The 17,912-nt window shown below is 49.4% G+C and overlaps 1 protein-coding gene across 1 annotated transcript in view; it reads right to left on the bottom strand.

The window, feature by feature from the left end:
• Positions 1–17,912, bottom strand: part of adgra2 (adhesion G protein-coupled receptor A2) — a 209,083-nt gene that overhangs the window by 60,931 nt on the left and 130,240 nt on the right. Inside the window, exons 5-8 of the mRNA XM_063057233.1 lie at positions 15,303–15,374; positions 13,628–13,791; positions 1,473–1,686; positions 116–280 (exon numbers count right to left, since the gene is read on the bottom strand). Coding sequence (XP_062913303.1) covers positions 116–280; positions 1,473–1,686; positions 13,628–13,791; positions 15,303–15,374 — 615 coding nt within the window. The remainder of the gene's footprint in view (positions 1–115; positions 281–1,472; positions 1,687–13,627; positions 13,792–15,302; positions 15,375–17,912) is intronic.

Here is a 17,912-nt window from a genome sequence, read left to right as displayed (position 1 = left end):
AATGTGCCCCTCACATCTCCTTTGAAATGACCCCTTCTCATCTCAACCTCATGGATCAATGAACGTCAGGGTGAGCCACCCTCCAGCCAACATCACACTGACATCGTGCGCTCACCTGAAGTCCCCTCTGTTGTTGGTAACCCGCTCAGCCTGGCAGTATGTGGCAGAAGTGTCGATCACCACTACCTCCACCTTGAGCGAGGCGTTCCCACGCGATGTTGCAACGACGCATTCCCACTCTCCACTGGCCAGCAGGTAGATGTTTGAGAGGACCAGTTCGCTGCACAGAGACAGGCATCTTAATATAGCACAGTACAGGCTCTTCGGTCCACAATGTTACGCTGACCTAGAGTACTACAGCATAGAAACACACCCTTTGGCCCAGCTAGTCTGTGCCAAACTTGTATTCTGCCTAGACCCATCGCCCTCCATATCCCTCCTGTTTATGTACATATCCAAACTTCTCTGAAATATTGAAATCAAACCCACATTCACCACCTCCAGTGGCAGCTTGTCCCACACTGCATCAGGCTCCGAGTGAGGATGTTCCTTCTCAGGTTCCCTTTGCATAAAGCCTGGTCCCTCAGCCTGCCTGGCTCTCAGCCTTCTCTACGCTGCCCTACAGAACAGTCAGCCAAGAGAAGGTGAGATAAGTTGTATTTGTCACATGGACATCAAAATATCGAAACACACAGTGAAATGTTTGTAGGGTTGTTCGTTGAGCTTGGAGGTTAGGTCACAAATATTTCAGCACCAGCTGAGCAGACCCCACCAGTGTGTAACTGAGTGTGGTTTATGTTGGTCCGACTCGTTTTTGTGATTGGTTGGCTGTCGTGCTGGCCGCTAGTCTCCGATCGCTGAGTAATCTCCGCTGGCCCGTTTCCCTGGTTTATTGGTCGCTGTGACCATTGGTTCCTCAGGTGCCCATAGCTCGTGCCTCAGTCCCAATCCCACAGACACACAGGTTTGTAAATTGCCCCATGGAGACTAGCGGCCAGTGCAGCAGCCAACCAATCTGAACAATGAGTTGGCTGGATATAAACGTGAGCACTTGGCAAAATCAGCACTCAGTTGTGCACTGATGATGTCACCTCCACTAGTAACGAAATGTTTGCGACCTGACCTCCGGGCTTGGTGAACAACCCTTCAGACAAACAACCAACCCGATCTACCAACCTTCTCTTTCATTCCAAATATAGTAAAATGCGTGGTTTGCATCAAGTCAAATCTGTGAGGTTTGTGCTGGGCAGCCCGCAAGGTTTACCGTGCTTCTGGTGCCAATGTAGCATGCCCACAACTCACTAACCCGAACCCGTACGTCTTTGGACTGTGGGAGGAGACCGCAGTCAGCTGAAGAAGTACAGACACCTTACAGACAGCAGCAGGAACTGAATGCCGATCTTACAGCTGGCATTGTTGCCCTAACTGCTCTGATACCACGCACCCCAGTTGTCCTTCCTGGTATACATTACCTGGATATCAACGAACAATCGTGAACATGGCTTTCCATAATGACCACGCCATTCTCCTCCTCGGGCTGCACCAGGACGCCATTGTGGTACCACAGCACTCGGGTGCTATTGTCCAGGTAGGTGGCCGTGCACATAAGCGGCAGGCGGTCCCCTTGGAAAACCACCTGGCGAAGGACGGGTATCAGCTGCAGGATGGGAAGCTCCAGAGGTCCATCTGTGGCCAAAAGGGAACTCAGTGAATCAGCTCATACCCTGTAGTTTCATCCACTCCACCCACAGGCCATCCATCTCACTGTGCTGGCTCAGCTATCTCACAGTGTCGATGATGCCCCAGTGTTTCCACACAGGTCTAGATTTAATTTTAATTTTATGATGACAGATTAGATTACCTTTATTCTTCACATCAAAACATACAGTAAAACGTGTTGTTTCCGTCAAAGACCAGCACAATCTGAGGATGTACTGGGGGCAGCTGACAAGTGCTGCCACGCTTCCAGCAACAACATGGCATGTCCTCAACTTACTAACCTGAACCCGTACGTTTCTGGAATATGGGAGGAAACCGGAACACTCAGAGGAAATCCACACAGTCACGGGGAGAACATACAAACACCTTACAGACGATGGCTGGACTTGAACCCAGGTCACAGGCGCTGCAAAACTTTATGCTGACTGCTGTGCTACCATGCCACCATTACAGAAAATATGTAAAGCTTAAACCTGATTCCGATTCTGATTTGCATGTCAAACCACCCATTTTATCTCTTTCACTGAATGTTCACCCTGTACATTCTGGCAGCTGCCTCTGGTCCTTTTGCCAAACCTGTTTCCCCTGGTTACCAACATCCAACCCGTTTCCCCTGGTTACCGACGTCCAATCCATTTCCCCTGGTTACCGACGTCCAACCCATTTCCCCTGGTTACCAACAACCAACCCGTTTCCCCCGGTTACCAACATCCAACCGTTTCCCCTGGTTACCGACGTCCAACCCATTTCCCCTGGTTACCGACGTCCAACCCACTTCCCCTGGTTACCGACGTCCAACCCGTTTCCCCGGTTACCGATGTCCAACCTGTTTCCCCTGCTTACCAACGAACAACCCACTTCCCCTGCTTACCAACGTCCAACCAATTTCCCCTGCTTACCAACGTCCAACCAATTTCCCATTTACCAACATCCAACCCGTTTTCCATTTACCAATGTCCAATCTGTTTCTCATTTACCAACATCCAACCTGTTTCCTGTTTACCAACGTCCAATTCACTTTTCCATTTACCAATGTCCAACCTGTTTCCCATTTACCAACGTCCAACCTGTTTCCCGGTTACCAACGTCCAATTCACTTTCCCATTTACCAATGTCCAACCTGCTTCCCGTTTACCAATGTCCAACCTACTTCCCGTTTACCAATGCCCAACCTGTTTCCCGTTTACCAACGTCCAACCTGTTTCCTCTGGTTACCAATGTCCAACCTGTTTCCTGCAGAGATTTCTCAAGTGGTCTCAGTGCAGCTCTGGAGACACACCAGTACCCATTACTGGTACCAGCAGATCTCCGTAAAATTGAATGGTGGTCACTACTTTGCAAAGTTGGACTTGGCTGAAACCTATCTCCAGGCAGAAGTGGTAGAAAATTCCCAGGAGCTTCTCACCATTACAACACATAAGGGGTTGTTTTCCTTTTTTCGTTTGCCTTTTAAGGTGAAGGCAGCTCTTCAATTTTCCAACAGCTAATTGACACCATGCTGAGTGGTAATGATGGTGTTGCCACTTACCTCAATGACTTCATTGTGATGGGCACAGATCAGACAGAGCTATGCCAACATTTCAACCACATTTTGAACAAACTACAATTGTGATTTTGCACAGAAAAATGTTGCCTCCCGATGTCTTCAGTTAAATATCAGGGATTCCTCATAGGTGAGCATGGTCACTGCTATTTGAAAAATGCCTCCGCCATCAGATTTCACCCCATCTTTGAGCAAGACCAGTCACTGTTCAACACCTCCCCCAGCAATGCCTACTCAGTAAGGGTGTTACCTGGAAATGGTCCAAGAAATGCCTTGAGGCTTATGACCAGGTGGAGAATATCTTGTCATCCAACCTTCTCTTGATGCATTTCAACCCAAAGTTGTCTATCATCGCCCAGTGGATGTGTCCAATCATGGGTGGGGGCTGACATTTCCCATATATTCCCTGATGGTTCTGAAAAAGCTGTCACATGCTGCCACATCACTGAACACAGCAGAAAGGAGCTATGGATAAATCGTGAAGGGAGCCCTGGGAATCATCGTTGCTGTGGGGAAATTCCACAAGACGTTTCCCTCTGCTTACTGATCACAAGCCACTGTTGTCCATCTTCAGGTCTATGAAAGGCATCCCAGTGTATACAGCCAACTATCTGCAAAGGTGAGCAATGATGTTATTAGCATACGATTTTTTAATCAAGTACACATCAACCCAGGAACATGGTCAGGCCGATGCCCTTTCCAGACTTGTGAATCAGAAGATTCATGAAAATGAAGATGCAATCGTGGCTGCGATTTCAATCCATTGCAAACTCTACCAGGTTGTATTAGATGCTGCTGAAGGTTTTCCAGTCATGATGACAAGATCAGTGCAGAAACGGCTGCAGATCCTACCTTGCTGACCGATGGCCAGTCAAAGATGAGGAAGATGTTGCACCCTTCTATTGATGCCACATATCTCTCTCAACTGTGGACTTCTGCCTAATCACAAAATACTCTGCAGATGCTGGGGTCAAAGCAACACTCACAACACGCTGGAGGAACTCAGCAGGTCAGGCAGCATCCGTGGAAACGATCAGTCAACGTTTCGGGCCAGAACCCTTCATCAGGACTGAAGAGGGAAGGGGCAGAGGCCCTATAAAGAAGGTGGGGGGAGGGTGGGAAGGAGAAGGCTGGTAGGTTCCAGGTGGAAAACCAGTAAGGGGAAAGATAAAGGGGTGGGGGAGGGGAGGCAGGGAGGTGATAGGCAGGAAAGGTGAAGAAGGAATAGGGGAAAGCACAATGGGTAGTAGAAGGAGGCAGAACCATGAGGGAGGTGATAGGCAGCTGGGGGAGGGGCAGAGTGAAACTGGGATGGGGGAAGGGAGGGGGAGGGAATTACTGGAAGTTGGAGAATTCTATGTTCATACTAAGGGGCTGGAGACTACCTAGACGTATATGAGGTGTTGCTCCTCCAACCTGAGTTTAGCCTCATCACGGCAGTAGAGGAGGCCATGTATGGACATATCTGAATGGGAATGGGAAACAGAGTTGAAGTAGGTGGCAACCGGGAGATCCTGTCTGTTGTGGTGGACGGAGCAGAGGTGCTCGACGAAGCGGTCCCCCAATCTGCGTCGGGTTTCACCGATGTAGAGGAGGCTGCACCGGGAGCACCGGATGCAATAGATGACCCCAACAGACTCACAAGTGAAGTGTTGCCTCACCTGGAAGGACTGTTTGGGGCCCTGAATGGTGGCTAGAGAGGAGGTGTAGGGACAGGTGTAGCACTTACGCTTACAGGGATAAGTGCCGGGTGGGAGATCCGTGGGGAGGGACGTGTGGATCAGGGAGTCACGGTGGGACTGATCCCTGCGGAAAGCGGAGAGGGGTAGAGAGAGAAAGATGTGCTTAGTGGTGGGGTCCTGTTGAAGGTGGCGGAAGTTGTGGAGGATAATGCCTATCATCTCCCTTACGGTTCCACCTCCTTCTATTACCCATTGTGCTTTCCCCTATTCCTGCTTCACCTTTCCTGCCTGTCCCCTCCCTGCTTCCCCTCCCCCACCCCTTTATCTTTCCCCTTACTGGTTTTTCACTTGGCACGTACCAGCCTTCTCCTTCCCACCCTCCCCCACCTTCTTTATAGGGCCTCTGCCCCTTCCCTCTTCAGTCCTGACGAAGGGTCTCGGCCCGAAACGTTGACTGTTCGTTTCCACGGATGCTGCCCGACCTGCTGAGTTCCTCCAGCGTGTTGTGCGTGTGACTTCTGCATAATGTTTGGAGACAGAATAGTGACTCCATGAACATTTTGACCAAAAGTACTGAAACTATTCCACCGTGGTCACCTGGCCATCAGTCGAATGAAAGCCCTGGCGAGAAGCTTTGGGCACTGGCCAGGCAGAGATGAAGATATCGCATCTGTATGCAGGCAGTGTAGTCAGTGCTCTGTGGCACCAAAGTATCCAGGTAGAGCTGACCCACATCCATGGCCACAGCCTACCAGACTTTGGAGTCTAGTATTGACTTCACTGGCCCAATCAACAGATGTACTTATCTTGCACCGATTGTTGCTTATTCCAAATGGCCAGAAATATTATCCATAAAGTCAACGATGACAGATCTTCAGGTCTTCAGCCACTCTGGATGCCAGAAACGCTTGTTTCTGAAAACGGCACTCATTCAGTCCACAGCAGCTTGTTGTATTCTGCCGCATCAGTGAAATCAACCACCTCCGCTCACCGCCATGTCGTCCACATTCAGAGGGGTGTGTGGATAGCTTCAAACAGTCGCTTCTGAAATCCAGGGGAAGGAGCATCAGTCCAGTCTCTCAAAACATTTCTGCTGACAAATGAAAAGCCAAAGTCAGATGCCTTAACCTTTGGGCCGTGTGGCTGCATTCTGTGGCTTCAGCTGTCCTTCATGGAGCTGACAGACTGCGCTTCTGGGCCATTCTGCACCATCTACACCAGGTCCAGGAGATCTTTCTTACACCACAGCCTCAATCAGGCCAAACTGCTGTTCCTAAGACTTCAACAGATCTTGCTTTGCATGGAATCTGTCAATAATGCCAAGTATCCTGTATGTTCCCAATTATGGAAAATGAGGCTGATTTGGGTGCCTTGGCTCAGATGATGCTTTCTTAAAGCCAAATGCTTATTTTCTTTTTGAAAACGGTCCAGAAAAGTTCTTTCTACTTGGAAAGAGGAGGTGCAAAGATATTCCTGAGCCTCAGAAAGCTATGAGCAACAGCTGGGGGTGGAACAGCCACATCAAACACAGCGAGCTTCCATTCAACAGGAGGAAAAGGGAAGTCCTTGGTAAAGGAAACCTGTAGCTGCCACAGGCCATGGGCGAGAAGGCCTTTTGTTCCAACTCAAAGCATGCTCGGTTTCCAACTGAAGAAAGGTCACTGACCAGAAAGGTTAACTTAAATTTTCTCTCTCCAAGAGCTGGTAGGTTAATGTTGCCCCTGGGAGACGGGGCGGGGGGCGGGGGGTGAGGGGTGGTGGTTGAGAGGAATACGAGAGAAAGGAATGATGGGATTAAGACTAGTGTGATTGCTCTCAGAGTCAGCATAAACTCCTCAGACCAAATGACCTCTTAATTAATCCATTAATTAATTTACTGAGATACAATCTGGAATAGACCTTTCCAGCTCTTCAAGCAAGCCCATATTTAACCCTAGGCTAATCACGGGGCGATTTATAATGACCAATTAACCTACCAACCGGTACATCTTTGGACTGTGGGAGGAAACTCACGTGGTCATGGGGAGAACGTACAAACTCCGTACAGAAAGCAGCAGGAAATTAACCCGGGTTGCTCGTTCTGTAAAGCATTGTGCTGACCAGCTCCTTGGTCGTAAGGAAATATGAGAAATGAGATGGGTCTTTTCTGGTCCGCTCATTATGGAAAAGATGTGTGAACCATTCCCTCCTAAATAATTCTTGGTTTTTCTTTCATCCATGTGTCTACCTAAACCACCATGGCAGGACATTCCATGCAATCACCACTCTCTGTGTAAACATTTACAGTACCTTGGACATCCCTCTATACTCTCCTCCAATCATCTTTAAATTATGCCTCCTCATATTAGCTGTTTCCATCCTGGGGAAAAAGTCTCTGGTCGTCCATTCAATCTGTGCCTCTTATCATCTTAGACACCTCCATTAAGTCACCCCTCATTCTCCTTCGCTCCAAAGAGAAAAGCCCCAGCTCATTCAACCCCTCCTCATAAATTTATCACTGTACATTCCGATCTCATAAAACATGCTCCATAATCCAAGTAAATCCCCTCTGCACCCTCTCTAAAGCTTCCATTGTTAACACTCTGCTCCTTTCCCAGCGCCCAATCTAGAAATTACACTAATAAACTCCAGTGAAATTCATTAACAGCTTAAGTATTCACACAAAATGCCCAGTGATTTTGACGGAACAGAACTGAATGGGAGATGTTGGTGGACAAATTTACCACAGAAAATACGCAGAGAGTGGCCCTCAAATCTCTCTCTCTCTCTCTCTCTCTCTCTCTCTCTCTCTCTCTCTCTCTCTCTGTCTGCAGAAATTAAATAATGAATCAGGGCTCTGGGCTTCCATGATATCAGAGATGTTCTCCTCTTTCAAGAACCGGGCTTTCCTTCCTCCACCATTGCAGCTGCCCTCAACTGCATCTCCTCCATTTCCCAGATATCTGTGCTCACATCATCTTCCCACCTTCTTAACGGGGATAGAGTTCCTCTTGTCCTCACCTCCCACCTCATGAGCCTTCACATCCAACATATCGTTCTCTGCAATTTCCACCACCTTCAACAAGATGCTGCCAACAAGGACTTTTTCATCTCCCTCTCACTCTTAACTTTCCACAGGGATCGCTGCGTCTGTGATCCCCTTGTCCATTTATCCCTCCTCACTATTTTTCCTCCTGGCACTTATCCCTGAAAGCAACAGAAATGCAATACCAGCCCACTCAACCCCTCCTGCACCTCCATCCAGGGGCCCAAACAGTCCTTCCAGGTGAGGCAACACTTCACCTGCCAATCTTCCAGGGTTATTTATTGTATTCGGCTGTCCCCGATGCAGTCTCCTCGACATTGGTGAGACCTAACGTAGGTTGGAAGAACGCTTTGTCGAGCACCTCCCCTCCCCTTTCCCTCTTCCTCAATTCCCCACTCTAGTCTCTTATTACTCTTCACCTACCTATCACCTCCCCCTGGGTCCCCTCCTGCTTTCTTTTCTCCTACGGTCCACTCACCTGTCCTATCAGATTCCTTCCCCTCCAGACCTGTGCCAGGCCAGTCTGACAAAATCACTAAGCAATTACCATCAACAGATCACTCGCAATCCCAGAGGAAATGACACACTGGACCATTGTTACACCACCATCAAGAATGCCTACCGTGCTATTCCATGCCCTCACTTCGGGAAGTCTGATCACCTGGCTGTACTTCTACTCTCTGAGTATAGGCAGAGACTGAAGACTGCAGCACCAGTAGTGAAGACCAAGAAGATATGGACAAGGGAAGCACAGGAGCCCCTACAAGACTGCTTTGAATCGGTGGACTGGACTGTATTCAGGGATTCATCTTCGAACCTGGATGAGTATGCTGCAGTTGTTACCGACTTCATTAAAACCTGTGTGGATGAGTGTGTGCCTACAAAGACTTACTCTACATTCCCAAACCAAAAGCCTGGATGAAACAGGAGGTATATTGTCTGCTGAAGTCTAAATCTGTGGCATTCAAGTCTGGCAACCCAGGACTGTACCAGAAAACCGGGTATGATTTGCGGACGGCTATTTCAAGGGCGAAGAGACAATTTCAAATGAGGTCGGAGGTGAGATCAGATGCACGGCAACTCTGGCAGGGATTGCAAGACATTACTTCCTACAAAGTGAAACCCAATAGCATGAATGGCAGTGATGCTTCACTACCAGATTAACTCAACACCTTCTATGCACGCTTTGAAAGGGAGAACGCAACTACAGCTGTGAAGATCTCTGCTGCACCTGATGACCCTGTGATCTCTGTCTCAGAGGCTGATGTTAGGCTGTCTTTAAAGAGAGTGAACCCTCACAAGGCAGAAGGTCCTGATGGAGTACCTGGTAAGGCTCTGAAAACCTGTGCCAACCAACTAACGGGAGTATTCAAGGACGTTTTCAACTCTCACTGCCACGGGCGGAAGTTCCCACTTGCTTCAAAAAGGCAACAATTATACCAGTGCCTAAGAAGAATAATGTGAGCTGCCTTAATGACTATCGCCCAGTAGCACTCACATCGACAGTGATGAAATGCTTTGAGAGGTTGGTCATGACTAGACTGAACTCCTGCCTCAGCAAGGACCTGGACCCATTGCAATTTGCCTATCGCCACAATAGGTCAATGGCAGACACAATCTCAATGGCTCTCCCACAGCTTTAAACCACCTGGACAACACAAACGCCTATATCAGGATCTGTTCATTGACTATAGCTCAGCATTTAACACCATCATTCCCACAATCCTGATTGAGAAGTTGCAGAACCTGGGCCTCTGTACCTCCCTCTGCAGTTGGATCCTCCACTTCCTAACCAGAAGACCATAATCTGTGCGGATTGGTGATAACACATCTTCCTCGCTGACAATCAACACTGACACAATTCAGGAGTGTGTACTTAGCCTGCTGCTCTACTCTCTGTATACACATGACTGTGTGGCTAGGCATAGCTCAAATACCATCTATAAATATTTGCTGACATTGTTGGTAGAATCTCAGATGGTGACGAGAGGGCATACAGGAGTGAGATATACCAACTTCGTGGAGTGGTGCCACAGCAACAACCTGGTACTCAACGTCAATAAGACTAATTGTGGATTGTGGATTTCAGGAAGGGTAAGACGAAAGAACACATACTAATCCTCATAGAGGGATCAGAAGTGGAGACAGTGAGCAGCTTCAAGTTCCTGGGTGTCATGATCTCTGAGGATCTAACCTGGTCCCAACATATCGATGTAGTTATAAAGAAGGCAAGACAGCAGCTATACTTCATTAGGAGTTTGAAGAGATTTGGCATGTCAACAAATACACTCAAAAACTTCTATAGATGTATCGTGGAGAGTATTCTGACAGGCTGCATCACTGTCTGGTATGGGTGGGCGGGTGGGCTACTGCACAGGACCGAAAGAAGCTGCAGAGGCATGTAAATTTAGTCATTTACTTCATTCCCCTCATTCCCCACCTATCTGCTTCACCTGTCATCTTCTAGCCTGTCCAACTTTCCCTCCTCCCACCTTCATATTCTGGCATCTTCCCTCTTCCTTTCCAGTCCAGGTGAAGGATCGCGGCCCAAAGGGTTGGCTGTTTACTCCTTTTCATAGATGCTGCCTGACCTGCTGAGTTCCTCCAGCATTATGTGCGTTGGTCTGGGACAACTAATCCAGCTTCCCAAGTGGGCAAACAGTTCACTCCAGGAATTTACTCACAGCGGATATCTCCGAGTAACACAGACAAAATGCTGGAGGAACTCAGCAGGTCGGGCAGGAGTAACAGAGGGGAATAAACAGAGATGATTTCAGCGTGTGCAGCGGATGGAGTGCAGCTACAGAAATCTGACCGAGAAAACGTGCCTGAGAGTCCTGCACGGGCTTGGAAGTGATCTCTAAATACCTGCAGCTTTAAACATGGCACGGGACTGGGCTCAGACTGACAGACAGGGTACAGAAATGTTTAGCGCTGTCAGCAGTGGAAGCCAACCCCACCAGAGGAACTCTCTCGGGCAGCAGGAGACAGCCAGTCTACTTCAGGTCTCTTACCAACTTCCGAAACAAATTTGCACTCCTCACTGCTGACAGACCATGTCTACATTAAATCATCCGAATCGCAAAATGCTCCAATCCATACCAACCCGTTCACCGTGTCTGTCCTAATGTCCAGTCGACTCATCTCCCTTCACTGTCACAGGCCTCCTCTGACCTTACACACCCCACTCACCCTCCACAGTCCGTCTCCCTCCGACCTTTCCCCCACCACTCTCCCACTGTCCCCTCCCTCCATGGTTCAATAATTCCCCCTCTAACCCCCTCGCACTCCACCCACTCTCCCAACATCCCCTCCCATCATGGTTCAATAATTCCCCCTCTAACTCCCCCAGCACTCCCCCCACTCTCCCAACATCTCCTCTCATCATGGTTCAATAATTCCCCCTCTGACCCCCTATCACTCCCCACACTCTCCCTCCACAGTTCAATAACTCCCCCCTGACCTTACCCTCCATCAGATTCAGAATCCGATTTATTAATCACATGTCTACTGAAACAGAGAGTGAAAAGTGCTGTTTGTGCTGGGGGCAGCCTGCAAGTGTTGCCATGCTTCCAGTGCCAACAAAGCCTGCCCACCCTTCCCAACACCCTCCCACTCAACCACCCCATCTCCACTCCTTGCACTCACACCATAAAAGTGTTCCTTGTCTGGCGTCTATTTTAACCAGGCCTCTGGTTTGTTAGATAGACCAGTTAAAGTTATTTTCATGTAACTGACACCGCCACAGGTTCTAAGACGAGAGGAGCCTTGCCACATTCTAACCAGTGCGCTGACAATCACAGCAGGTAAGGAGAGGCACACAGTCAGGGGGTGTCTCAGGGTCCCCACTGGGCTGCCTGACGCCAGTGAAGGGCTGGCAGGGGGCTTCCTCCAAGTGGGGAGTTCCCTCAGTCCTGGGGGGCTCACTCCGTGTGGAGCTCCCACAGTGCCTCTGGGAATGGAGGAGCTCCTTCATTGCCAGAGGACTCCATCCTTGTGGAGAGCTCCCTCAATGCCAGAGGGCTCACTCCAAGTGAGGAACTCTTTAAGTGCTGGAGAGTTCCCTCCCTAAATGCCAGAGGGCTCCCTCCTAAAGTGCAATATTTACAGCTTTCCATTAATTCCCTTTTGAAAGTTGAGATCTGATCATTAGGCTAAATTTGTCCCCTACCTACCCCATCTCCTCTCCTGCTCATCACCCGCCTCCGATTCCCCCCCCACCCCTATTTCTTTTTCTCCCGTGGTCCACTCTCCTCTCCTATAGATTCCTTCTTCAGCACTTTACGTTTTCCACCGATCACCTCTCAACTTCTCACTTCACTCCCCTCCCCCCCACCCACTCAACTGGTCTCACCTCTCACCTGCCGCCTTGTATTCTCCCCCCACCCCCACTATTTTCTTACTCTGGCTTCAGCCCCCTTCCTTTCCGGTCCTGATGAAGGGTCTCAGTCCAAAACTTCGACTGGTTATTTCTCTCCATAGGTGCTGCCCGTCCTGCTGTGTTCCTCCAGCATTTTGTGTGTTACTCTAGATTTTAGCATCCGCAGAATCTCTCGTGTTTACTATTTGCTTCTTTTTGTGGCTATGCTGCGTTTGTCCCACTGATGCACAGAAATGGTCACAGAACTGTACAGCTCAGGAACAAGCAACTTGGCCCACACTCTCTGTGCTGACCATTCAAGTTCAAGTTTATTGTATTAAGGCATCCGTTAGTCTTGCGAGACCATGGATCTGCGTCTGGAAAGTCTTCACTCTCCAGGTCACAGGCCTGGGCAAGGTTGTATGGCAGACTGGCAGTTGCCCATGTTGCCACCGATGTTGTCCAAGGGAAGGGCATTAGGACCCATACAGCTTGGCACCAGTGCCGTCACAGAGCAATGTGTGACTAAGTGCCTTGCTCAAGGACACAACACACTGCCTTGGCTGAGGCTCACAACCTTCAGATCACTAGTCGAATGCCTCAGCCTCTTGGCCATGTGCCCACATGTATACAACCAAACAAAACAACATCTTTCAATGACCAAGGTGTAAAACACAGTACATATGTTACATGCAACACATAAAATATTAACACTAATATTAACAGATAATAAAAGATGTAAATTAAACAAAATCCCTTCTGCATGCATATAACCCACATCCCCCATTCCCTGCACACTCATGTGTCTAACAGCCATTGTTGTATCTGCTTTAACCTCAACCTGTCCACAGTTGGTTGGATGAGGTAGAATAAGTTTGGAACAGATTAGATGGGCTGAAAGGCCTGTTTCTGCACTGTATGCTCGATGACTGTCTAAACCCTGCTGGCCCATTCCAGACACCTACCACTCTCTATAAAGAAAGCCTTACCCTGCACATCTCCTTCGAATTTACGTTCTCTCTCTTTAAACACGCTTCTTTGACCCTGGGATGAAATCACGGACTGTTTGATCCTCCGAGACTCCCACAGCTCACTCACCTCCCTACATGTAATCACCACCAATACCAAATCCTTTCCATCCGAGCACTGCACTGTAAATCTCGGCTCAAACCTCTCCTCCTCCTCCTAAGGTGCTCCTAGAAGCTGGTTTCTCCCTCTCCACGCCTCAGATGAGGATTATCCGTGAATCTCTGGCTGTGTTAAGGTGTTTTATAAATTCATGCAGATTTGGTGCTTACCACACACCAACTGGCTTTCCTTCAGGTCTTTGAATGGCTTTCCACTCAGTGCTTTAGGAAAAGCACACAGCGTTTCCTCGGAGATTCGCACTGACTTCCTCCTCTCCCAGTTCAGCACCCACAGCACGTTACAGTCGCACACCAGGTACTCCGTATTGAAATCACTGAAGACAAAAGCACATCATTGTCACTCCGATTCCAAGGAGGGTCAGGGGTCACTGATCTCCTTCAGCCGCACCCTTCCAAGTAACTTCCCTCAGTACCTCCCCTCCCACAGTGTGACTCTCCCTCAGTACCGCCCCTCCCACAGTGTGACTCTCCCTCAGTACCGCCCCTCCCACAGTGTGACCCTCCCTCAGTACCACCCCTCCCACAGTGTGACTCTCCCTCAGTACCACCCCTCCCACAGTGTGACCCTCCCTCAGTACCACCCCTCCCTCAGTGTGACCCTCCCTCAGTACCACCCCTGACACAGTGTGACCCTCCCTCAGTACCGCCCCTCCCACAGTGCTGACCCTCCCTCAGTACCGCCCCTCCCACAGTGCTGACCCTCCCTCGGTACCAACCCTCCCTCAGTGCTGACCCTCCCTCGGTACCGCCCCTCCCACAGTGTGACTCTCCCTCGGTACCGCCCCTCCCACAGTGCTGACCCTCCCTCGGTACCGCCCCTCCCACAGTGCTGACCCTCCCTCGGTACCGCCCCTCCCACAGAGTGACACTCCATCGGTACCGCCCCTCCCACAGTGTGACTCTTCCTCGGTACCGCCCCTCCCACAGTGTGACCCTCCCTCGGTACCGCCCCTCCCACAGTGTGACCCTCCCTCGGTACCGCCCCTCCCACAGTGCTGACCCTCCCTCAGTACCGCCCCTCCCTCGGTACCGCCCCTCACACAGTGTGACCCTCCCTCGGTACCGCCCCTCCCACAGTGTGACCCTCCCTCGGTACCGCCCCTCACACAGTGTGACCCTCCCTCGGTACCGCCCCTCCCACAGTGCTGACCCTCCCTCCGTACTGCCCCTCCCACAGTGTGACTCTCCCTCAGTACCACCCCTCCCACAGTGCTGACCCTCCCTCAGTACCACCCCTCCCACAGTGCGACTCTCCTTCAGTACCACCCCTCCCACAGTGTGACCCTCCCTCAGTACCTCCCCTCCCACAGTGTGACCCTCCCTCAGTACCGCCCCTCACACAGTGTGACCCTCCCTCAGTACCGCCCCTCCCATAGTGCTGACCCTCCCTCAGTACCGCCCCTCCCACAGTGTGACCCTCCCTCAGTACCTCCCCTCCCACAGTGTGACTCTCCCTCGGTACCGCCCCTCCCACAGTGTGACCCTCCCTCAGTACCACCCCCCACAGTGTGACTCTCCCTCAGTACCACCCCTCCCACAGTGTGACTCTCCTTCAGTACCACCCCTCCCACAGTGTGACCCTCCCTCAGTACCACCCCTCCCACAGTGTGACTCTCCCTTGATACTGCCCTCCCATAATGTGTACTACCCCTCGCTCAGTGTGAGCAGATGTGAACAGCGCCATGGTCAAACCGAGGAAGATCTGCAGAAATGGATCACCGTGAACAGCTCCTTCAAAGTTCAGTGACCAAGGTCTTGTCAGGACGAGGGAAGCTGGAGGAAGGGATACTGCGGCCATGATTCGAAGGATCTCGTTCATACTCACATGACTTTGAGTGAGGCCAAACCATCCAAGAGATCGGGGTTGAGCGTGGAGAAGATGTTCCCCGAGATATTTCTGTTCAGTGTGTAAAAGATCAACTGTTAGAAATTGCCTGTATGCTGCAGCAGACTTCAACAATTTCACACAGAAAGATCAAGCCAATTCCAGTTCCCATCCTTGCTGGGAAATTCCCTGTGAACTCTCCCATACCAGGAGTTTCCTCCAGCTCTGTAATTCTCCAGGATCTCTGCCTTCTTCTAAATCTTCGCTCCTGTCAGCAAACACGTTAATCCCACCTCAACCACCAGATGTTTCTGTTTGCCCCTTTCCTGTCCACGTTACATCACCTTTTGTCTGAATGTGCTCAAGTAGTACTTTTGGAACATTTTAGACCATCAGACAGAAGCAGAATTAGGCCATTCAGCCCATCATGTTTAAGCTTGTAATGATTCAAAATAGGGCAGCACAGTAGAGTAACACTTTACAGTGCCAGCAACCCAGGTTCAATTCCTGCCCGTACGGAGTTTGTACGTGCTCCCTGTGACCACGTGGCTTTCCCCAGGTGCTGCGGTTTCCTCCCACAGTCCAAACACATACAGTAAGTTGTGGGCACACTATGTTGGTGGCAGAAGCGTGTTGACACTTGCTGATTTTCACAATCCACCCTGATTTGATTTGACGCAAATAAAGCATTTTTTGTGCGTTTCAACATACATGTGACAAGTAAAGCTAATTTTTAATTTCCCTATGTCTCTCATGTAACAATTAAACCAAATGTCTTTGGAATGTAGAATGTTACTCCATATCTACTGATGCCAGTCTTAGAGGGAACTCCTGCATCCCCACAATTGCTGAGTCCTACGCACAGATATAGGCCCTTCTGCCCACAGACTCCATGCTAACCAATTTATTCTTCTCACATTTCCCTCAATACTCCTCAGATTCTGCCTCTTGTCTGCCTATAAGGTGAAATGTACAATTAATCCACTGACCTGCACGTCTTTGGGATGGAAGCTGGAGGAAACTGGAGCATCGATTGGAACCCGTGCGGTCACAGGGAGAGTGTGTAAACTCCACACAGACAGTGCCATAAGTCAGATTGAAATCAGATCAACCGGAGCCATGAGTCTGTACCAGTTCAACCAGCGTGGATACTCTACTCATCTCAACTGATTCCACACCCTGCACACTCACAAGGACTCTACGTCTCGTGTTCTCGGTATTGTTTTCTATTTATTTACTTATCTGTGCACAATTTGTCGTCTTTTGCTGGTTGTCAGTCTTTACATATATAGTTTTTCATAAATTCAACTGCATTTAGTTTTCCTCTCAATGAAGGAACTTTAAACTAAGGAACTGATTGGAGACTTCAAGACAAGGAAACCAGAGCTCCTCATCAGAAGTCAGAGGTGGGGAGGTTCAGCAACTTGAAATTCCTGGACGTTACTATTTCAGAGGATCTGTCCTCCACCCAGCATGTAAGTGCAATTGCGAAGAAAACACAGCAGTGCCTCTACTTACACAAGAGTCTGTGGAGATTCAGCATGACATCTAAAACTTCGATAAACTTTTATAGATGCATGGTGGAGATAATAACAACTGGCTACATCACAGCCTGGTATGGAAACACCAATGTTCTTGAACAGAAAATCTTATAAAAGATAGTGGATGCGGCCCAGTACATCATGGCTAAAGCCCTCCCAACCACTGAGCACATCTAAATAAAACACTGTTGTAAGAAAACAGTGTCCATCATCAGATTGTTCAGAATTGCCAGAATTTTCTATAGCGTCCTTTGTTCCACCACAGTGTGTCCAGTGTGTCCAGTTGACTCCTATAACAGAGCCAGCCTTTCTACTCAGTTTATTGAGCCCATTGGCTTTACCCACGTTGATGTCATTGCCCCAACACACCACCACATAGAAGATTGTTCGGGCGACAACAGACTAGTCGAACGTGTGAAGAAGAGGCCTGCATACTCCAAAGGACCTCAGTCTCCTCAGGAAGTTGAAGTGACTCTGGCCCTTCTTGTACATTGCGTCTGCCTTGGTGCTCCACTCAAGTCAGTCATCCAGGTGCACCCCCAGGTACTTGTAGGTCCTCACCGCATCCATATTGTCGCCTTCAATAGCAACAGGGCGCAGTGCAGGCTCAGTCTTCCTAAAGTCCATCACCATCTCCTTTGTCTGACTGACGTTAAGCTGCAGGTGATTCAGCTTGCACTATTTGACAAAGTCCTCTACCAGGGCCCAGTATTCATCTTCCTATCCTCCCTTTATAGACCCAACACTTGCTGAGTCATCAGAGAATTTCTGCAGACATACATGTAAGACCATAAGACCATCAGACAAAGCAGCAGAAGTCGGCCATTTGGCCCATCGAGTCTGCTTAGCCATTTTATCATGAACTGATCCATTCTCCCATTTAGTCCCACTCCCCCGCCTTCTCACCATAACCTTTGATGCCCTGGCTACTCAGATACCTATCAATCTCTGCCTTAAATACACCTAATGACTTGGTCTCCACTGCTGCCCGTGGCAACAAATTCCATAGATTCACCACCCTCTAGCTAAAAAAATTTCTTCGCATTTCTGTTCTGAAAGGGCGCCCTTC

Source organism: Mobula hypostoma, chromosome 8, assembly GCF_963921235.1.
Source record: "Mobula hypostoma chromosome 8, sMobHyp1.1, whole genome shotgun sequence".
NCBI lineage: Eukaryota > Metazoa > Chordata > Chondrichthyes > Myliobatiformes > Myliobatidae > Mobula > Mobula hypostoma.
The sequence above is the reverse complement of the archived record's forward strand: the minus strand, read 5'-3'. Positions and strand labels throughout refer to the sequence as shown.